The sequence below is a fragment of the Mytilus trossulus genome, chromosome 3 (assembly GCF_036588685.1).
Source record: "Mytilus trossulus isolate FHL-02 chromosome 3, PNRI_Mtr1.1.1.hap1, whole genome shotgun sequence".
Taxonomy (NCBI): domain Eukaryota; kingdom Metazoa; phylum Mollusca; class Bivalvia; order Mytilida; family Mytilidae; genus Mytilus; species Mytilus trossulus.
Window position 1 is genome coordinate 42,051,249 of NC_086375.1, and position 25,101 is coordinate 42,076,349.

Sequence of the window (25,101 nt, forward strand, 5' to 3'; positions counted from 1 at the left end):
AGATCCGAGAGCTTACGATGGTTATCGTGGTCGGAACTGAATGCTGATTATCGAAAAAACGTGGTTGCTTCTAGATGTTAATCATCGATCTCCTATAAAGGAGGTAAAAAAATATAAATATTTGCATATTTGAGTCTCGAGGCCACAAACTCTCTCGTAACTTGACGTCCATATTTGAAAGTGAAAGTGAAAATGCTGAAATGGAGGGGTCACTATGAAAACTGTTAGAATATAGTAAAATAAAGGTTGGCAGGTAGGTGAAACTTACATAAATGAAGAGATAAATGAAAAATGAAGAGATTGATGCCCGATTTTTAAAATTCCAAGGCCCTCAGTCGGCTCCAGACGCGACAAAGTAGCGCATCTATTTTGGGTGGGCAAATATCCACTTTTTGATATGGGACAAGCTCTGACGTCCCACGGCCCCAGCTTGTCTGGCAAAACAGCCGTCGGACGTCAGAGTAATCTCGGACTACAGTGACACGTGCCCTCATTATTTAAAAAAAAATAACATATCTATCTAAGTTCGATTTCAAATTCTACCAAAATTTAATTCTTATATAAGCAGCATGTAACGAATATATACATACATCCTGTGTGCAAATGCGATGACTATAAAGGGTCCTGAGTGCACTTTGTATGTCCTGAGTGCACTCAGGAGGTCCGGAGCGGTGTTTAGACGTACCCCTTTCACTCCATTGATAATTGAACAAAGAAAAAAAGCATACTTTAAATTTTTCATATTTCGTAGCTATCATATATAATTGCCCCATTGACAATATCAGATATTTTTTTTTTCATTTATGTTTTCTTCTTCTTTTATTTTGATGATTTTTGTTTCTCGTGCATTATTTATTTTCTACCGTTTGTGATTTTTTTTGGTTGTTATTTTTTTGTTTTGTAGCTTAGCACGGATTTGCCATCCTTATCCTACAACGTTTCATTGAAGGGAGATAATCAGAACCATGTCATCAAAACAAAAAATTGTTCTGAATAATATCTTTATATTTTTTGCATTCATTCCAATAGTAAAGCAAGAACTAGTTTTGTTGCAAGTAGTATGTTATTAATTTTAGTCGAAAATATAATTAACAATATAATTATAATCCTCCCACATTTTATATTCCCGAAAGTATTGAGTGAACTTCCTTGTTTTACTGTTGTACAGTGTTAGTATCAACCTCAACTACGAGTAACTATGTCTTGTATAATGATACATCTTAGTTTTTGTTTGTTTTATCCACCTTTATACTTGAAATGGAACCTTTGAATGGAAAATTCACTGGAACTTGGAGATATGGACGGGTTACACTAATGTCCTGACAATGACCTGACAATGTCCTGACAGAAATGTAAATGCTTAATCCTTTTTTATTATTGGAAGGATTTACTTGAAATTTGGAATCAAGCAAGATGAGAACTTATATTTAATAAATAAAAAAAAAAAAAAAAAAAAAAAAAAATTTAAGAGTTAGAAAACTTGACCTGACCAACTTGACTTTGAAACTACAAATGTCCTGACCGATATGAAACGGCTAAAAAATGTTTTATTATTGACAGGATAGAATTCAAATTCGATACCAAGGAAGATTAATACATTTGATACACAAATATAAGAAAAAATAAGAAAAAAAATATTTTCAAGAGTTAGAAAACTTGACCTGACCAACTACATACCCCCGTGACTAATGTCCTGACCGATGTAAAATGCTAATAACTTTTTTGTTCTTTGAAGGTTCGATTTCAAATTTGATGTCAAGGAAGATTATAACATTGAATACATAGATATAAGAAAAAATATTAAAAAAACTAATGTGAAGTGTTAGAGAACTTGACCTGACCAACGTCGACTCTGCACTGACTAATGTCCTGATCAATGTAGAAAATGTTAATTGCTTTTTTGTTATTGAAAGAATTGACTTAATTATAGATCCTTACCGAGGGAAATTATAATATTCATAATAAAAGTTTATGAAAACAAATGTTTGTTATTTTTTTAAATGTAAGAAAACTTGATCTTTATATACATCATGATGAATGTCGGTTCAATAACTTTTTTGTTATTGAAAAGGATATAATTAAGTTTAATATCACTGAGAAAAGTGATATGTGATTAGAGATGCTGTAGATATAAGTAAATGCACCTTTTCTACATTTAATATGAAAGGATTATAAAGATGTACAGAATGCAATTAAGTCCAAAGACAGTGACATGAATAATTAAAATTTATTCACACATACATTGATTAAAATTAACACAAATTGGAGTGTTTACTTAACTATATTTTTCTTATTTATTTCACTCATTTTTTGTTGTTTAGTTAATGAGGGATTAAACATGTCAAATAACATAAACGTGATAAATAAGGACAGGAAATGGGCTTCTTTTGATGTCGATATATTGTTTTTACAAGCATTCAAAGTAAAATTATGTTAGAATCACACAGAAATATAATTTTATTATGTCACTGTCTTTTGCCTTTCTTATACACATATATTACGAATAATAAAAAGTGCATACAAGTTCTTTCTTTACTACAATGTACTATGTTTAAATAAAAAAAATATCAATATATTTTAAAGAATTAAGTATATTCTGTCTTTAGATAGAGAAAAAAAAAGTTTTATAATATTTGTCTTTTCTTCATCAGTCAAAACATTGCAAGACAAGGTAAACATTGGTGAGGTCAAGTTTAAAATATTTTTTTACATGCTTATAGTAAGTGTTGTAATCTTCCCTGATACCTAACTTGGTAATATCCCAATAAATAACAAAAAGGTTATTGATATCTTTATAACGGTCGGGACATTTATCATGACAAATAGCAAGTTGGTCAGGTCAAGTTTTCTAACATTTCAAAAAAATAAATAAACATTTTTTTTCAGCGTTTTAATTTCTCTCTCATAAATTCCTATATTTATTGCTATCATCTTCCTTGGTAAGGAACTTGAGTCATTTTTTTTTAATAATAAAAAGTTTTCTGCATCGGTCAGGACATTAGTCAGAGCAGAGTCAACGTTGGTCAGGTCAACTTTTTTAACTCTTTAAATTATCTTTTTTAATCTTTTTCTTGCATCAATAAATTAAGTATTATAATCTACCTTGACATTAAATTTGAAATTCATACATTAAAGAATAAAAAAGTTTTAGGCATTTTCTACATTGGTCAGGACATTATAGTCATGGGAAAGACGTAGTTGGTCAGGTCAAGTTTTCTAACACTTAAAAATAGTTTTTTAAATATTTTTTCTTATATCTATGTATTCAATGTTAGAATCTTCCTTGACATTAAATTTGAAGTCGAACCTTCAGATAACAAAAAAGTTATTAGCAATTTACATCGGTCAGGACATTAGTCACGGGAGTACGTAGTTGGTCAGGTCAAGTTTTCTAACTCTTGAAAATATATTTTTTCTTATTTTTTCTTATATTTGTGTATCAAATGTATTAATCTTCCTTGATATCGAATTTGAAGTCTATCCTGTCAATAATAAAACATTTTTTAGCCGTTTCATATCGGTCAGGACATTAGTAGTTTCAAAGTCCAGTTGGTCAGGTCAAGTTTTCTAACTCTTAAAAATATTTTTTAATTTTTTTTAAATTTTATTTATTAAATATAAGTTCTCATCTTGCTTGATTCCAAATTTCAAGTAAATCCTTCCAATAATAAAAAAGTATTAAGCATTTACATTTCTGTCAGGACATTGTCAGGACATTAGTGTAACCCGATATGGACCACTCCCACTTTTTAGTTTTTCTCATTTATGTCCCACTGTAAATTTCACCCTTGTCATGCTTGTTTTTACCTCAAAAATTAGTTTCCCTCTTCCAAATATTATGATATGGTTACATATATGATACATGTGCACTTATTGTCACCCAGGCATGGATCCAGAGGGGGGGGGGGGGGGGGGTTCTGGGTGTTGAAACCCCCCTTTTATTTGGACGATCAATGCATTTGAATGGGGACATGTAGTTGGACCCCCCTCCCCTTGTCCTGGGTTAGGACCTCCCTTTTTAAAATTGCTGTATCCGCCCCTGGTCACCTTACACAGATCAGGGTTGAAAATAGTTCAAATATGCAAATAATTACAACGTCATGCAAGGCTATTTTAATTTTTTATCTGGGATGCCTTCCACCCTGTTTTTGCAGATTCCACACTTTAACTCACTTTTCACTGCCAAATTTTCTGAAACTTATACATTATGTTAATATTGGTACCAAATAAAGATCAAGTTCCAAATGGTAGGGTTTTATTAATGTTTTTGAGTTCACATGTACAACATACATGACATATATATGTCCCTTTGTACAATGTTGAAAATGGAAAAATTTCAGCATTAAAAGTAATGTCATCTGAAGTTCAACATTTGCATTATACATGTTATTTCATATAACATTGTACATGTATTATGTCAAATTACAATACTGTTTGTTAAGCAGTTGACTTGATATGAAATTGAGACCCATACTTTTTATACGACCGCAAATTTTGAAAAAATTTTCGTCGTATATTGCTATCACGTTGTCGTCGTCGTCGTCGTCGTCGTCGTCCGAATACTTTTAGTTTTCGCACTCTAACTTTAGTAAAAGTGAATAGAAATCTATGAAATTTTAACACAAGGTTTATGACCATAAAAGGAAGGCTGGTATTGATTTTGGGAGTTTTGGTCCCAATATTTTAGGAATTAGGGGCCAAAAAGGGCCCAAATAAGCATTTTCTTGGTTTTCGCACTATAACTTTAGTTTAAGTTAATAGAAATCTATGAAATTTTGACACAAGGTTTATGACCACAAAAGAAAGGTTGGGATTGATTTTGGGAGTTTTGGTTTCAACAGTTTTGGAATTAAGGGCCAAAAAAGGGGCCAAATAAGCATTATTCTTGGTTTTCGCACTCTAACTTTAGTAAAAGTGAATAGAAATCTATGAAATTTTAACACAAGGTTTATGACCAATCTAACTGTGTATGTAGATTCTTAATTTTTGGTCCTGTTTTCAAATTGGTCTACATTAAGGTCCAAAGGGTCCAAAATTAAACTTAGTTTGATTTTAACAAAAATTGAAACCTTGGGGTTCTTTGATATGCTGAATCTAAAAATGTACTTACATTTTGGATTATTGGCCCAGTTTTCAAGTTGGCCCAAATCGAGGTCCAAAATTAAACATTGTTTGATTTCATCAAAAATTGAATAATTGGGGTTCTTTGATATGCCAAATCTAACTGTGTATGTAGATTCTTAATTTTTGGTACAGTTTTAAAATTGGTCTAAATTAAAGTGCAAAGGGTCCAAAATTAAACTAAGTTTGATTTTAACAAAAATCAAATTCTTGGGCCTCTTTGATATGCTGAATCTAAACATGTACTTAGATTTTTGATTATGGGCCCAGTTTTCAAGTTGGTCCAAATCAGGATCTAAAATTATTATATTAAGTATTGTGCAATAGCAAGTCTTTTCAATTGCACAGTATTGTGCAATGGCTAGAAATATCTAATTTCACAATATTGTGAAATAGCAAATTTTTTTTTAATTAAGAGTTATCTTTCTTTGTCCAGTAAAGAAAGCAAGAAATATCTGCAAGAATTTTTTTTAATTGGAGTTATCTTTCTTTGTCCAGAATCAACTTAAATCTTTGTTATATACAATATACAATGTATATTTACTTTTTACTACCAACTGATAAATTTAAATTATCTTTACCATTCAGTGATAACAAGCAGTTTTTTTACATCTTAATATTTTATGATGTATTTAAATGAGTAGTAATTGTTGCAAACTCCATTAGAATATTTTAATTGAAATTAGTTTTGGAATAAGGGAAAGGGGGATGTGATTAAAAAATTGGGTTCAATTTTTCTCATTTGAAATTTCATGAATAAAAAGAAAATTTCTTCAAACATTTTTTTGAGAGGATTAATATTCAACAGCATAGTGAATTGCTCTAAGAGAAAACAAAAATTTTAAGTTCATTTGAATACATTCATTCTGTGTCAGAAACCTATGCTGTGTCAACTATTTAATCACAATCCAAATTTAGAGCTGAATCCAGCTTGAATGTTGTGTCCATACTTGCCCCAACTGTTCAGGGTTCAACCTCTGCGGTCGTATAAAGCTACGCGCTGCGGAGCATCTGGTTTCAAATGCATACAACTTGTACATGTCATGCATGTTGTACAAGACAATTAGTAATTTTTTCAAAACTATAAATTTAATGAAATTAATAAGTTATGACATAATTTTATTTAAACATCTTATTTATCAGTCAAATAATAAAATTTTGGAAGAAAAAGATGTGCTAAGAAAGGCTATTTAACATAACCAACCATGTCTACTTTTTAGATAACTTTGAAAGACTAGAATAATCGGCGCGGGACATTTGCGCTTTTACAGGTAAAAAAGCGCAAACATCCTGTGCCCAGAATAATAGGGCTTTTAACACCCACTTTGATTAAAAGATTGCCAGGAAATAATTACATGTTGTATTACTTGTACACAACATAAAAATATATGTACCGGTATTCTGCTTTTTTTTTATGAACGAAGATTGCTTGGCTTACAGAACATGTTTCTATTTTTGTAGTTATATCGTCATGGAGATAGAAGTCCTGTTGCACTATACCCTAAGGACCCTAATACAGAAAAATCATGGCCTATGGGTCTAGGACAGCTTACAAATGTAAGTCTTCAACTAATATTCTTAAGTGTTTACAAAAAAAACTGTAGAAATCAATGAACATTGTTAAAAATGTAATGATCATGAAATTCTAGATATTTATAATCACAATGGATGTCCATTTAAAGAGAAATACTCTATTTGTAATTAGCAGATACTTCTTTCTGTAGAAAATTTTTTAAAAAACCTACTGTATAATTTTAGTTGAAATTTGTTTTGAATTTACTATATACATGTATGTTTTAGGAAGGAAAAGAACAGGAGTATCAACTTGGGCAGATATTAAGAAGACGTTATGGAGATAACCTCAAATTCTTAAACAAAACATTCAATGTTAAAGATGTAAGATTTATTGAGTGTGTAGAATATGCATGTATTAGTATAGAATGTTAATTGCCTAGGCAAGATCATAAAATATGTTTTTTTTAACCGGATTTTTGTGACAAAAATGTCGGTTATTGATTTGGGGATGTACAGCGGGCAGTCGGGTGGTCAGTCGGGCGGCAGCAACCAAATGTTGTCCGTGCATTTACTCATGAACCGTTCAACCAAAGCTTTTAAAATTTTAATATGTTGTTACTGACAACAAAATTAAAGTTAATAATGTCGATTTTGACTTTTACCGTTCAGGAGTTCTTGAAAGATTGAAAAATGGCTTTTCCAGTCGTGTCCGTTCATTTAATCATGAACTGTTCTACCAAAGCTTTTCAAATTTTAATATGTTGTTACTGATGACAAAATGGAGGTCAAGTTAAATAATGTTGATTTTGACTTTTACTGTTCATCAGTTATGGTTATTGAAAGATCGAAAAATGGTGTTTCCATTCATGTTGTTGCATTTACTCATGAAACATTCAACCAAAGCTTTCAAATTTTAATATGTTGATAAAGATGACAAAATGGATGTCAAATTTGATATTGACGATTTTCAATTTCAATGTTCATCAGTTACAGTTCTTGTGATATTGGCAGGACACAAATAAATGTTAATAAATCCGGTTTGCTGTCGTAGTGACAGCCTCTTGTTTTTATAATCAATGTGTGATTCATGTGATCTCTATCCATCATGGTCAAAATTATATACATGAATGTGGTCAAAATTATATATATGAATGTGGTCAAAATTATATACATGAATGTGGTTACAACTATATACACGAATGTGGTCAAAATTATATACATGAATGTGGTCAAAATTATATACATGAATGTGGTCAAAATTTCATTGCTTTCCTCTGATTTTGCTTTTTATACATTGTGAAGAAATGCAGCACCTTATGTGGTGACCATTCTTTTTCAAATAAAAAGAACATTTATTCTAATACTGTGAAAAAGATCAGGTTTGCCTTTGTTGTATCTTTAAAATCATAAAATCATTATAAAAAACTAGTTTTCACCTCCTAATCTAGTACCGTTAGATATAGCTCCGATCTTTACAGGCAAATTTAAATACTGAAAAGAGTCAGCAAGAAAATTTTAACAGTTTCATGAGGACAAAATTTGTAAAGCACTACATGTAATACATGTATTAGAATCTACATTTGTTCTAATTTGATATATTCACAGAATATTTGAATAAGGTAAAAGAAAAATTATAATGGTAAACTTTGTAGGTGTATGTTCGTAGCACAGATTATGATCGTACATTGATGAGTGCCTATTGTATGCTAGCGGGACTATTTCCACCTACAAAAGAAGATTCATGGAATACAAATATAACATGGCAGCCAATACCTGTACATACTGAACCAACCAAAGACGATCATGTATGTTATTAAAATAATATTCTCACAGAGAAAACTTTTAATGTTATTTATTTACTTAGAATTTTTTTTTTAAATGCATAATTTCTTTTTCAAAGAGGTGTAGTACAATTTATGGAAATGGACTTCCATACTTTGAACACAGTGACTGTAAAAACACAATGATATAGCAAGTAAAATTTCTCCCTAAATTTTGAACTTGAATTTGAGATTTTTTACTATTACAGCATAAAATTGTGATATACAGTCAGGGCCTGGAATTAATAATCAATGGTAGTTATTAAAATTATTTCATTTGGAATAGTTGCAGTATAAAGAAAATAACAATTCGTTGTTTTTAAATAGAAATTTTATATGGAATTGGCTAGAAAAAGCATGGGAATTATTGTTATAATTGTTGGTCAAGTCCTCTTTTATTGTATAATTTAAAAACATCAGATAAACTTTTGCTCTTTGATTTAGAGTAAAATTTGAATGTAAATGTTGATTGGTTTTTCAATAAAATTATTGATATATAGTTTATATTGTGAAAATTGCACTTAAACTTCATTACACATATATATTTCAGCTTATTTATTTAGATAATCCTTGTCCTGTGTTTACGTCTAAGATGGAGTATTTTATGTCACATGATCCAGAGGTCCTCCAAGTGAAAAATGACACACAGGTATATACTAATGTAAATCTGTGATAATAGATATATAAGTTTTCACTCCTGCGAATTCAGTATTATACATGTACATGAAAAAGCCAACGTTTGTATTTTGCATGGATATAGAAAAAACAAGGAAATCAAAAGATCAACTAAGGAAAATTTCTGTTTGCTTGTATGTAGACTTTGGCAAAACCACAAATTCAAAATTCAAAGAAAATATTATTTCTCCTCCTTCAACGGAAAATAAAAATCCACAGCATTAATACTACCATTAATTTTGTACATAAATGGAGTTTTCTAGTCTTATTTAAAAGTGTGTGCACAGCAAGACTTAATTTAAGAAAGGGGTCATATAAAAAGTGAGAAACAGGATAGAAAAAATCTCGATCAAAGTTAACTAAAACCAACAGATATATTTTTTAAGATAGAAAATTTTATGTACTGACAAATTCACTTAGTTAAAACAATCAAGATCATTTATTGAAATTTCATGTTCCATTTGATCATACATGTATTGCAAAACTAACTGTAGATGTCTGTGTTGATGGTGAAAAAACAACTTTTTTAAATTCAGATTTTTTTACAAGCAAACTTTTTTTATGTTGTATAAACATTAATTCTTGTTTGATAGTGAAGTATTGTTGAAATATTTTTTTAATAGATTAATTATTTTGCTTTTTATAAAAATCAATCGAATTAAAATTTAGATCCTGCATTGCAGCTTTGCTAACAACAATTTGAAAAATGCTTCATTATACTTTCTGTATTAATGACCTTTCAGGACCCTTTGGTTTTGTTTGATTAATTAGACACACCTACAAAAATTTGAAGGCTGGAATTTCATAGACTAATGTTATAAACAAACAGGGTACTATTGTTTGTCTGTTTGTCCTTTTCATTTTTATACCCCCATCTTTTAGACGGGACGTATTATGGTATACCGTTGTCCGTCTGTCGTCCACACTTCGGACAATAACTCAAAAACACTTTCACCAATTTCCATGAAACTTAAGTGAATTGTTCATATCTATTGACGTAAGCTCCCTTTCGTTTTTTTTTAATTTCAGATTTTAAGTTTTGGATTTAGGGGGCTTTATTTATTCATAAAAAAGGGGTCTGTCGTCCACACTTCGGACAATAACTCAAAAAGGCTTTCACCAATGTCCATGAAACTTTGGTGAATTGTTTATATCTATTGATGTAAGCTCCCTTTCAATTTTTATAAATTTCAGATTTTACATTTCCATGTTATGAATTTTTATGCTTAAAAAAGGGGGGATTTTCCAATTTTGGGACAATAACTAACACTTTCACAAAATTTTATGCAACTTTGATAAATTGTTTATATCTGTTGACCTTAATAGTGCCAATTTTTTTGTGCATTTTTATTTATTATTTGGGGGGGGGGTATTTGACAGGGCTCACACTATTTCTAGTTGATTATATAAATTCATTTAAAGCATAAAAGACAAGTTAAAAGAGCAACAGGCGTATCATGCGCTAAAGCGCAGCCCTTTATTAGCCATGGCGTTGTCAGTTTATTTCTGATTTATGAGTTTGACTGTCCCTCTGGTATCTTTTGTCCCTCTTTTATAATTATCAGAACAGAAAGTAAAATGGGGTGTTGTCAGATGCTTGTGAGCAAAGCTTAGACATATGATATGTATTTTAGTCAGATTGTATCACAAATTTCTTTTATTGGTGGAATTTTGTGCAATAAAAAGAAAAATAGAAATATTTTGGGCAGTAAGTTGCAGCTTAATTAGAAATTTAGTTAATATTTCAATTCTTTAAATACATAAAGCTGTTACTTTCTAGGATTTAGTGAAATATGTGGCTGAACATTCTGGTTTACCAGCGACATTTCAGGGAATGATGAAAATATTAGACACAATATTCTGTGAGGTAAGTCTTCTGTTCAATTAAAAAAAAAAATGTATGTGCAAAATCAATTTATTTTTTTTTACCAAAAAAAATTAAAATGCAAAATATAAGGATTATGACATTTCAGGAAAAGACAACATGATGCATACAGATAATGCAGTAAGAAGTGAAAATGTGAGTTTGAGTGTATACGTACTTCTTCCGTCATGCTTTGGCTTAATGTGTTGTAATTCTCTGTTATTAACATTATTAACACATTAGACACAATTGTAGTTTTGAAGTTTCTTAGCAGACCATAATAGATTCTGCAAATCAAGTATGAAAAATAAAAAGAATTAGAATAGAAGTACATTGTTAATACTCCGGAAACTCCCTAGATGTTCAACTCTGTTGTAATTTCTGCTTCTTGCTATGTTTTGATATAGTTATAAAGCCAGCAAATACGAATACTCATAAAACTAGTAAATACACGGAGTAATAAATAAATACGGACGTCAAATTTGTTGTCTGTTCTCTCTCATCATTGGTAGCGTGAATAAATGATCAATAGTAAAAATGATACTTTTATTAAACAGTTAAACAGACGAAATGTGTCCATACAAGAACAATATTCCAACAATAATATATAATAAACATACGGGACGAAACTACTAAAATAATAATCTTTCTCATGTATTTTCGTACGGGTCAACTGGGATTATCTTAAATATTACAATGATAAATACGGCAAATAAATGCAAGGCATACAGCTAATGCGCTGCTTCTTACCTCTAGGACCCCCCGGGATGAGCCTTGCTGCAAGCCAAACGTAAACACAGCAAAGACTGACGAACGTGACGTTGCACTTGTATTTATTTCAAAATACCGGAAGTAAATATTCTAAGCAGAAAGAAAAACATAACGTAAAACGCTTACATAAAATATAGGAGTCCTCGACTCAAAAAGCTTATAATCATACACTCTTATAAATAAACATATCTAGACATATTAATTCATCCAGTTAAGAACTCATAAATGTACACTTTTGGGTTCACGCTTAAAATATTGACCCAACGGTAACGTTCTGAACAATACATGACAAAGTTGCGCCATATACGACGTAATCGATACAGCTAATAACATAAAGTAAAACGTACGTTAATTACTCATTCGATATACTAAACACTAGAAATAACTTCTGTCAACTTATATAAACTCTCTTATTACAATAATAACAATATTCCGTTACTTGGAAATGACCAAAACACACATTTACAACACTGCCCCTCCCCCAGAATACATTTCGTCCTCGAAATATGGGCTTGGCAATTCTGACAATACGTCTAAAAATTCTTTTCACAATATTTCTATGTACATATTACTCTATCATACAAATAAAACAATTTTTACTCATCTCCAATTTGTCAATCACAAACAAATACTTAAGCTATCTTTTGACTTAAACATACATCAACAAACTACTGCGCCTGTTAATACTTAAAAGACAAAACAAGTTAACTAAAATTTTCTTCCACATACATGACATATAAATATCTTCTCTTATACTTATATAACAGTAAAGTGTCACGAAAACACCTAGTTCTATTTTTTATACAGTTACAGCACTAATATACAGTTACTACATTAAAAGTTCATTCCAAAATTCTCCATTCTATCAGACGCTGGAATTAAAAACATCATGAAGCTAAACTTCTTCTAAACACCAGGCTTACCATAAGCCAACAGATGTCCTATCAAGTACTATACCACCAGGGTACCCCGCGTATAAATATATACGCTATCTTCGATACTGAAGCACCATAAAAACATAAGTATAGAAATTAGAACAAAAGAATAAAAAAAATAGTCATCAGTATTCCCCGAGAAATATCTAAAATGGTGTAGACTATAGCTCAGCATAACCATGGTGTAACCTAAATGTATAATGCAATCTGGACTAATCATTAGCCTTAACTTATTCTCGCACCAAAACACAAGTGGCACCTAAAGTATCCCAACTGCCAATATACACCCACCGAAAGCAGCTTCCCACCAAAATAGTATTAAACAATCTTCTTTTACTGCAACAACAGCAACAATTCAATAGGATCATCAAATTCCAGATTCTGATAAAAAATCACCTGTTTACTGAAAATCTCAAAAACAATTTCAATACCACAATATACTTTCAAAAATCTAAAATACCGTATACTCTACATATTTGTGCTTAATGTACTCAGTGTATAAACTAATATTACTAGTCTTCTCAATAAACCAATAAATCACTTTTTACATCAATGACAAAAAACATCACACAAGTTTCATATCTACATTATAAAAAATCCGAATCTACACAAAAACATATTCTCATATTTGTCCAGTAGGCTTATCTGCTATATAGTCCTAACTATTTCTGATAATTCTGATTTGTAAATCCAAACTGCGGGTTCCCTCCGAAAGTATTCATATTTTCTGGTTGTCCTCTTTTTCCTCTTGAGAAAGGACAATCTCTGCTGTAATGTCCCTCTTGGTGGCATGAGTAACACGTACTTACTCTGTTACTGTTGCTGGTATTAAATTGGTCTTTCTTCCTAACATTATGTCTATTTAATGGACCAAAATTTTCTCTTTCTTGCTTCTCAGTTTTAAACAGATCTTTTATCTCATTTAAATCCTGCTTTATGTCTTCAACATCCATTTTTAACCCCCTTTTCAAGATGTCTAAGCCCATTTTAAATTCTGCATGAGTGACATATTGGGTTGGATTCTCCCTCCTACATACCTCGAAGTATTCTGTTTTATCTTGTGCTATACAGTTTGCACCAGTATTTAAGTGTCTGACATTAAAGTTTGTGTTTATATTTTCTCGACAACACTCGTGCCATGTGACTACATTTATGGCATCCTGCAATGTTGCTGGCTTCTGTATGAGGACCTCATAAGCTAGTGACTGGTCTGGCAGACCCTTAATAAAGTGTTCTGTTTTGAAACGGTTCAGTAAACCCAAGTCATTTACATCAGGGTATGCTTTACCTACTAGTCTCTCCACACGAAATGCATATTCTTGTATGCTTTCTTTGTGGTCCTGTTTGATAAACTGCAGATTGGTCCTATAAGTCTCTGGTAATATATGGTCTCCGAACCTGTGTGACATAGCCTTATGAATACATTCGATATTTTCATGGAATGGCAAAGGAAGCTCATTTACATATACTAGGGCTTCATCTCTCAGACAATTTAGAATTAATTCCTCTATTTGTCTGTCATTGGACCAACTAAACCTACTACTCAGTAAACTAAACTGTGTCCAGAAGGCCTTGAAATCACCCTTTCCATTAAAGAATGGACTTCTAGGTTTTGGTTCCTCCCTTTGCAGGTGCTGAACACGACTTATTTCTCTTACATTATTTGTACTGACTGTACGTGGTGTATACGGACCTGCTGCTAACTGTTGGGTAACTGGTACCTGGTTATTTTGTTCAGTTGTGGTCATGTTAAAGCCTATGCTATTTTGACTGCAATTCTGCGTATTGGTGTTCTTTTCAGCAACATGGTAACCCTTTGCTAATTGAGCTATATTTTCCTTATTTAGCTTAACTTGCGTGCTCATCTCGGAAACTTGCGTGCTCATCTCAGAAACTTTCGTTTTGAGATCAGAAAATCTATCATTTTGATTTCTTAATTGTCTCTGAATGTCCGTTAGAATCGTAATAATATCGTTATCATTCCAATTCGTTTTACTTTCCTCAATCGTTCTAGTATTATGCACAGGCGAGTTCATATGACTTACTGCGGGGCTGGAGGTGGATAAATGAACACCATCTTCTATACCCAAATCTATTAAATTGCAGGGCTCAACAGTTCCGCTCTGTGAAATAATCATATTATTCATACTTTCCCCCCTTCCAAAATTTTGAGATGGGATTTTTCTACTCCTAAGATCCATGTTTAAAACAAACAACAATATGCCAATAGAAGCTAACTGCACCTCTATTTCTCTAATAAATAATTACTAGGAAGCTAAACGCCTCCCTTATATATATATATTTTTCTTTATAGGAAGCTAAATGCACCTCCTTAATAAATATTTTCTTTCTTTATAGGAAGCTAAATGCACCTCCTTAATATTTGTTTTCTCTCTAGGAAGCTAAATGCACCTCCTTACAAAAATATTAAAAAAAATTAGGAGCTGAATGCACTCCTGTATTTTCCAAAATATTCCAATTATAACAATATAATGTATAGAGCTAACTGCACTCCATACACAATATATGTCACTTAGTGTGTTCCGTACAAATATATATTTCTAAAAATAGACGTGCCAAATTCCTTGAAAACGTGAGAACTAAACCGCTGCCACCATTGTTGTAATTTCTGCTTCTTGCTATGTTTTGATATAGTTATAAAGCCAGCAAATACGAATACTCATAAAACTAGTAAATACACGGAGTAATAAATAAATACGGACGTCAAATTTGTTGTCTGTTCTCTCTCATCATTGGTAGCGTGAATAAATGATCAATAGTAAAAATGATACTTTTATTAAACAGTTAAACAGACGAAATGTGTCCATACAAGAACAATATTCCAACAATAATATATAATAAACATACGGGACGAAACTACTAAAATAATAATCTTTCTCATGTATTTTCGTACGGGTCAACTGGGATTATCTTAAATATTACAATGATAAATACGGCAAATAAATGCAAGGCATACAGCTAATGCGCTGCTTCTTACCTCTAGGACCCCCCGGGATGAGCCTTGCTGCAAGCCAAACGTAAACACAGCAAAGACTGACGAACGTGACGTTGCACTTGTATTTATTTCAAAATACCGGAAGTAAATATTCTAAGCAGAAAGAAAAACATAACGTAAAACGCTTACATAAAATATAGGAGTCCTCGACTCAAAAAGCTTATAATCATACACTCTTATAAATAAACATATCTAGACATATTAATTCATCCAGTTAAGAACTCATAAATGTACACTTTTGGGTTCACGCTTAAAATATTGACCCAACGGTAACGTTCTGAACAATACATGACAAAGTTGCGCCATATACGACGTAATCGATACAGCTAATAACATAAAGTAAAACGTACGTTAATTACTCATTCGATATACTAAACACTAGAAATAACTTCTGTCAACTTATATAAACTCTCTTATTACAATAATAACAATATTCCGTTACTTGGAAATGACCAAAACACACATTTACAACAAACTCCTATGATGCTGAGGGGGAGGTACAAAAATAAAAGAAAACTTTTGTATTTGGGTTTTAAGTGATAATTTTGTATAGAATTGACTGGTTTTAAGTGAAATCTTAAACTTAAAGTGAGTCATCTAATTGCATTATTATTTTAGCAAACTCATAATAAAAGCCAACCAGACTGGCTAAATGCAGAGACTTTAAAAAGACTGAATTATATACAGAAAACCTACAAGGTGAAATGGTGGTACCCTACTCATGAAATGGCTGTTTTAAAAGGAGGTAAGTTTTCCAGTTTTATTTTAATGATATTACTCAATGGCTTTGTTTTACAAGACACAGTTGTGGAATTGTCATCAGTTTGCAAAGATTTCCACTCAATCCAGTCCTAGGAGCTGTCTTTAACTTACAGTGAGATGAGTGTTTTTGCTGCATGTTGAAAGCCTCACTATGACTTTGAGATGAAGAACAGAAATAAAAACAATGTTCCTATACTTGTTTTGCTTTTGGATAGATACCACTCATACTTTCTGTTCTATTAAGTTACACATAAAATGTATAGTTGATAGACAAGACAATTCAATTTTGAACAGCACTCTAAACTCAAATGATCACACTAAACTTGGCCTTATTTTAGTGTAATAATGAAATACAAATATGTTTATCTTTATTGTAGGCAATTTATTGAAGAAAATCTATGAAGATATGCAGACTAAACTGAACACACCAGCAAACCTTACACAGAAAATAATGGTTTATTCTGCAGTAAGTTACATAGATGATTTAGGTTTTCATTGGACAAAAATGATGGTGGTTCATTCATTTTACAAATAGTATATTGATAATTTTCATTGATGGACAACAAGTCATTGTATTAGTTGAGACAAAAGACATGGACTATTTGGCATAGTTTAATACTAGACTATGGGCATATCTAAAACAAGGACTAGGGGGCATATCTAAAACTTGGAATAAGTGGTATTTTATAAAACATTGAATCAGAGGCAAATCTAAAGTATAAAACATGGTATGTTTGTCCTATCTAAAACTAAGAAAATAGGGCATATCTAAAACATGGAATATGGGTTATTTCTAAAACACCAATCATTGAGCATATCTTGATGAAGAGTAATAAAAATCCTAGATCTTTAAACTAAATATATATTTTTTCTCTAGCATGATTCAACAGTTGCTGGCTTACTTAAAACAATGAAGATATTCAATGACAGAACTCCTACATATTCCTCCTGTGTAATGATAGAACTACATGATAATAATACAGTCAGGATCTTATATAGAAATGATACATTTACAGATGATATTGTCACATTGACACTTCCAGGTAATGACATTATACTTTTAAATTTACTTTTTTCAGTCTAATTTTAACAGTCACTTATCCCTACACAAAAAAAATGTCTTTTTCTGGTATCTTAGATACATTGACACAATAATATAATCACAGGAAAAGGTTTATTAATTCAACAATCGGTATACTATAAGAAAAAAAGAAGAGATATTACACTATTTATACAGTAAAAGACAGTGCAGCCAAAAATGCCATGAAAAAATTGTATCTCTCTAGAATGTTATAATGCACACCTTTGAACTATTTCAAAGCTTGCAGATATGCTAATGTTACACAGCTTTCAGTATTTGCAGTGTCTTGTTTAAAAATATATCATTTTACTCGGATGTTATTTCAAAATCATTAGTGAATTAATTTTGAAACTAAGGTTGGAGAATGCCTTTAAAAGAAATTAATGATGTCAAAATGTTAGGCTTCCTATTTATATTCATGACCTGAGAAGATCTAAAGAAAAATTAATTATACCAATAATGTATTTATGTTAAATATTTAAGTTTTCAACTATTAGCTTTTTATTTTACACATTGTGTTGTGTTGGTTCATTTTATTTGGTGCAATTGTTGTTATTCTCTTTAGCCATTGTTTTAAATTACACATTTTGCTGATTTCAGACTATTGTTCTATCTGTAAATCTAAAAATGTGTGCTGATTATCATTTACAAATCCAATACGATAAACTTAGCTGTATTTAGCAAAACGTTTATGAATTTTTTATCCTCAATGCTCTTTAACTTCATACTTCATTTGACCGTTTTACCCTATTGTCACTGATGAGTCTTTTGTAGACAAAATGTCCATCTGGCACGAATACAAAATTTCAATCCTGGTTTCTATGATGAGTTTATTTATATTTTCACAGAATATGTAGCATGAACATTCATTTTGTTAACAAAATATAAGTCTTTGTGCACCTTATATCTGTTTCAAGGATCTTGATGTTTGTTAAAAGTTTTTGTATGCAATAATGCTCAGTAATAGATAGATCTGATTATTTCTTTTGATAATTTAAAAATTGAAATATTGATATATCAGGTGTAATGAACAAGACTTCATTAACCCTTTCCTCCATAATGACGCTTTTCAACGACACCCCCTTTACCCCATAATGACGCCTTTTGACCCCTGTGTAGTACCTCAGTTGAAGTGCTTTGAATTTTAAATGTCTGCATCAGACTTTAAAAAGTTTGTATCCAATATGAAAAGGATATTCTTGAGAATATCTGACTTGAATTTCATTGATAAAATATTCTTTTTTCGCAATGCATTATAACTTTAAACCTGATGATTTTTGTTAATGAAAAAATCCTATGCAAATCAAGTATGTGAGAGAAAAAAAATCCATGGAGAAGAGGGTCATGAAAAATAAAGGATGAAATCTTTTAATAGACCAAATCCATATTATAAAATTATATGATTTTTTAGCATAAAATAATTAATAGATGTTTGAATTTTTATTTCTTTTTAGGTTGCAGCGAGTTTTGTGATATAGATCAGTTTCATACAATACTGAATGATTCCATGCCTGCTGATTGGAGAAAGGCTTGTGGTTTATCAGATGCTAATGAACAAAATTTTAAGAGTAAGTACAACTACAAAATGACAGTACATGAGTAACATTTTAAAAATTGTAAAGTATGTAGCACATTGTCGAACATGAATTTCACATGTTTTTTGTACAATTTTGCTTTTGTTGGCTAAGTGCTTGTTGTGATTGTTATGATTGTTTAAGGTAGTTTAACTGTATAAAGCCATCTTGAATTGTAAAATAGTAGTCAGTAAGTTCTTTGCTTAAATTTGCAATATGTAAGACAAACAGGTGAGTGATGTGTAAGATCGTGTAAGACTGTTAATTTGAATTGAGAAAAATAAGTTTTGTTAATATTTAAATTATTGAAACAATTTTAACAAGAACCAAATATTAGTGTTGTTTTTTTTCTGTTTGAAACTATTTTTCAGGATGTATTTGGGTAAAATTTCAAAATATCAAGAAAATAAAATTAATACTTTAGGTTGAAGAGCATCAGTTTAAGAACAAAATAAGTTAAAAATATTGATATTTTATGGTGCTCCTATTTGACAACATATTGGGTTATGAATAGTGGGAAAAGGCAGACTTCGATTTTTACCTTATATTTGGATTGATATTATTTGGGTCTCAAATCGAAAGAAAAGAAATCTACAATCTGCTTAAATTTTGGTAAATGAACTTTTATGAGCTATTGAAATCTTTTATAAAAAGTAAAATGGGCTTTATTAGGCAAAATATTTTACCCTGTATTAAAGGAAAAAATCCGAAGGAGTCCGAACATTTGACAAAAATTCCCAAACCTCACCTAAGTTCATCCTTACGTGAATTTTAAGAAGCAAATGTTAAAAGAAACTTTTATTTTTTCCTGGTAGCAAGAAAACAAGTTGGGTAACACCATATTTTTTTTTTATTTTCTAAAACCATAATATAAAATCTGTCTTCTCATATCTTATTTCAAAATTCTATCACATACATTTCTTTTTATTCACAAAAAAGTGCTTTTAATAATCTCTGCAAATTTTTGGCAATTTTGCATGACTGTAGCTTAATATATATATAGCCCATTGACCCATAATTTTTATTATATTTTTGGTTAAAGGATGGTAAAAATTACATTTTGACAAAGTATAAGAAAATTCAATCTGAGGAAATATATTCAGATGACCCACCTTAATCACTGGGGTAAAGCTGATGACCGTAACTGCATTCATGGTCATCCCAAGATGTCGGATGAAAAATTAGGTCAGTTTCTGTATTGTCTGTTCAAGTGTTTCTTTATCATTTTCTTTACAAGTCATACCATAACACGATGTAAATTAATAAAAGATTAACACGGAAATCACAAATTACTACCGAGAAATGTATATGAAACAGGAAATTCAATTTGAAAAAATCGCTAAGATGACCATTAATCATCATCAAAATACTTTCAAGATGACCGTAACATATAACAAGGATGACCGTGATTGGTAAACAGATGACTGTAACTTGTAAAGGATGACCGTAATTTGTGAAGGCTGACTGTAATTTATAAAGGACGACCGTAACTTTTAAAGGGTGTCCGTCATTCTAAGAGATATCCGTATTCCTTTTCATTGCTTTTTGTTGAGTTTGTCTCAATAGGGGATCGGTTAGTGGATATAAATATGTTTCATAAATTTCTTTTAAACTATTTACCATATTTTGGGTTCATGACAATGCTTGTAAATTGCATATTTGTCGTAAACAATGAAATATTTATTGATAACTAATACAAATTGGCAGCGATACAACGAAAAGTTGAAGAAACATGAATGTCCCTAGTACACAGATGCCTCATACACTATCATTTTCTATGTTCAGTGGACCATGAAAATGGGATAAAACTGGTATTTGGCATTAGAATTAGAAAGATCATATCATAGGGAAAATTTGTACTAAGTTTCAAGTTGATTGGACTTTGAGCAACATTATCAAAAACTTCCTCGACCAAAAGCTTTACCCCGAAGCTGGACAGACCGACAAGCGAACAGACGAACGGACGCACTGACCAGAAAACATAATGCCCATTAATTAAACATTTGAATATCCAGTAAACGAGCCCATGTGTATGGTTCCAAAGGAAGCAGATTAAATCTGAATTTGTCTTGATATATGAATAACATTTCTGTATATATACAAATTGACCAAGCTCCCCCTTGTGATACGCTATTCATACAAGACTGTTTTAAGAATCTATTTTGATGGAGCTCACCTTCACTAGTTTAGTCGTATTTTTTTTTTTTTTAAATGGGAGACTAATCAGAGATAATACCAATGGGTGTACATTCATTCACATTTTTAAAAAGGTGTATTTATTATATGTCATTAAAAGGAATCCCAAAAATAAAAAATAAATCTTTTGGCTTGTAGTTGGAGGCTGTGCAGTGCATTTTTTTTTTTATTATTAATATACTTGTAAGGTGTCATTTTATCGCAAGTTTGTTGCATGTTTTACTCACTTGTTCATGTGCATGTCTTGTTGCAAATTCATTTTTAAAAATTATGACCTCTACCGTAAAAAAAATACATATGGTGAACTATGTATTTGAAGCACGTCTTATTTTCTTCTACCTATAGGATAATCATAATGCTCTCATATAAATACGTTTATACCAACACGATTAATCACTAGATACAAAAAAAGGTATTTATCTTGGTTACATAAATACAGATATTTCTTATATTTGACGGTCATCCTTTAAGAGTTACGGTCATCATTTACAAATTACGGTCATCTTAAAACCAATTACAGTCACCCTTGTTATGAAGTACTGATTCTGTTACGGTCATCTGAGCGATTTTTTCAAATCGAAATTCCTGTTTCATGCACATTTCTCGGTAGCAATTAGTGATTTCCATGTGAATCTTTTGTTAATTTACATCGCATCAATGTATGATTTGTAACTAAATTAATGATATAGAAACACTTTAACAGACAATACAGAAACTGACCTAATTTTTTATCCGACATCTTGGGATGACCGTGAATGCAGTTACGGTCATCAGCTTTACCCCAGTGTTAATAGGGAGTTTCCTTACTATGAGAACAATTTCTCAGCATAATATTTTGTAGATATTAGGAAAAAATATGAATTAGCAGTAATATTTTTTAAAACAGAACAATTTTGAAATGTTTTAAGAAAAAAAAAATGCAAAGATCTTAAGCAGAAATAATTTTTAAAATAGGACAATTTTGAAGAGCTCATAAAAGTATATATCAGTTTTGTTTGGGGATTCTGTTTTGAATAATTAAATAAAATTATTGTGATGATTTTGTTTAACTAGCAAATATTGGTCAATATCCCTAATGAGACTCAAATTGAGGAACTCACAATTTTTGTGTAAACAAAAAAAGTCTCTGCAGTGTCGTTTGACATATATTTTTCGTTATGAGTGGGTCACTCTCTCAAGGAGGGGTACGTCTACATCTTCTTTTATTCAAATGTGTATGTTTATTTTTAATTTCAGATAATATACTTGGATATTCTGTGATGGCCTGCATCATTTTTCTGTTGATGTTATTAGTTGTAACAATGTGTTGTATTTACCAACGACAGAGAAAACAATATAGATATATGGAGTTACCTACAGACATGGCAGAGAGTTAAATGTAACTATTTGTGTGTTAAAAAGTGCAATTTCTTTATTTTAAGTGATGTAGGATTCAATGGCATAATGTATAAGGGTTAATGTATAGGACTAAAACTAGTGTTTTGGATTGAGATACTTATATCATAGAAAAATATTTCTTCTTCCATCGTATGGATATTGAAAATCTTACATTGGATGAGTGTAAGACATAAAAATCTCAAAATATAAGGATAGCTTGTCAAGATTTTTGTTAAGCATGTCTAATAGAAAAAAATATAGTAACTTTTCCTGTAGTGTCAAAGATTTTACTGTCTGGCAGTCTTTCAATGCTTGATTCTTTTTCTTACCTATTCAATATTCAAACTAAGCATTTGCATTGTCTCCATATATATATTGGGTGATTCACAAATATTGTGTACATACCAACCACAAATTTATTTAACTTAAAGTGGAGTCTCACCTAAAGCTGAGGTAATGATGCTCTTCCTTAGGGCTGTTCCAGAAAATACTATGTCCCCCCCCCCCCCCCCCCCCCCCAGGGACGGCACTTTTTTTTAACCCCCACCACCCACAGAAATAAAATTTAATTAGAATAGCACTCCCTTTGCATTTTGGTATTTCAAATACAACCACCTACATAATATTAAAAAAAAAACGCCTTCCCTGGGGGGGACATAGTATTTTCTGGAACAGCCCTTATTAAAAATATCTAGTCTGCTGATGAAAATCATAGTGAAAATATTTTGATGTAGATAGAGTATGATATTAGGGCTATTCCATTAAAATGTATGTGGGAGGGTTGGAAAGGACTTTAAAAATATCCCTACAACCAAGAACCCTTTTTTAGATAATTTTGCATAGAGATAATAGACACATACTGAAAAAAGACCCATGGCCCACATTAAACTGCCCTCCCTATCCTCCCATATATATTTTAATGGAATAGCCTTTATTAGGATCTCCTGGTCAAAATCTGTTCTTGTGATCTCATTTATAACTGATTGGAACATAATACATACTTTGCATTGTAATTCTATAAATTATGTAAGTTATTATTATAGATCATTTCATCTCATGTCTCATACAGGAGTTATTCTTAGCTAAAGATAAATTATTGCAGTTAAACTGAATTTCAAAGATCTCTAAAAGAGACATCAGATAAATTCATTGTCAAAATTTATTTTTAGTAAATCTATTGGCTCATTACACTCCCAGGAAACAGCTGCCATATCAATACTTCAGTCATCTCAATATTTCAATAAACCCTAACCAGCATTTCAAAATTAAATGAAATGTATTAAATTCATGTTGTTTTCATGGGAATAGGTACATGACTACATTTCACATTAGATTTATAATACAAGTGCCATACATGTGTACATATCAATAAAAGTTTATGCCTTCATTCATTGTGATATATATGTAAACTGTTTTGTATATTTTACTTCCTTTTGTTTGATAGGATGGTTTTTAAATTTGTGATTTTTGTAATTATTATGTTGTTGATCACAAAGTGATATAATTTACCAAACATTTACATGATTTATTTGAATAGATAGAAAAATCATCACAATCATTGCCTATAATTTAAATCCAAATTCCATTTTTAAATTAAGAAAAAACATTGATGAAGCAGTCACATGACAAAAGTATATCTCTGAGCTGACAGACAAAAAAACAATCAGAAGCTGTGTTACATCAAAAATTAAATTATTAGCAAATATGTTGACTAAGTAATGACAATAACACATTGACCTCTTATGATTATGAAATGATTTGTGATCTGCTTACCTTTCTTAAGCACCTGAGATCACCCAAATGTCTTGGTGGGGTTATTGTTGCATAGACTTTAGTTTTCCATGTTGTGTCTTTTGTACTATTATTTGTCTGTTTGTCATTTTTGTCCTGCCTTGCTGAAGTCAAAAGGCGAGACATAGGTGTGCTGTTTCGGACGTCGGCGACGGCGTCAACAATGTTTTAGTTTGTGATTAGGTCTAGTTTATGGTGAACCACAAGTGGTAGGTCAATCATATTTAGTATGCAATTGTATAAACATTGGCACATCTCATTTCCATGGAGATTATTTGGCCCTGCCCCCTCAGTCATGGTCTATTGACTTCAAAACTTTTGCTGATTTTACAAGTATTAGTTTGTGATTAGGTCAGTTTATGGGGAACCACAAGTGGTTGGTCAATGATATATGGTATGCAGTTGTATAAGCATTGGCACATCTCATTTCCATGGAGAATATTTGGCCTTGCCAATAGTTCACAGTCTAATGACTTTGAAATTTATCTTAGTTTACATGTATTAGTTTGTGATTATATCAGTTTAAGATGAACTGCTTATGTTAAATCAATGATATTTGGTATATGCAAAAGTAAATACATTTGCAAGTTTTGTTCCATGGAG

At 31.1% G+C, this 25,101-nt stretch overlaps 1 protein-coding gene across 1 annotated transcript; it reads left to right on the top strand.

The window, feature by feature from the left end:
• Positions 1-918: 918 nt before the first annotated feature.
• LOC134711506 (lysosomal acid phosphatase-like) lies at positions 919-23,219 on the top strand. The gene is made up of 11 exons (XM_063572134.1): positions 919-1,058; positions 6,583-6,678; positions 6,922-7,017; positions 8,289-8,441; positions 9,007-9,105; positions 10,912-10,998; positions 16,336-16,462; positions 16,857-16,945; positions 17,357-17,522; positions 19,015-19,128; positions 22,567-23,219. Exons 1-11 carry the CDS (start codon positions 966-968, stop codon positions 22,704-22,706), a joined length of 1,260 nt encoding a protein of 419 aa, XP_063428204.1. The 5' UTR covers positions 919-965; the 3' UTR covers positions 22,707-23,219.
• Positions 23,220-25,101: the final 1,882 nt, after the last annotated feature.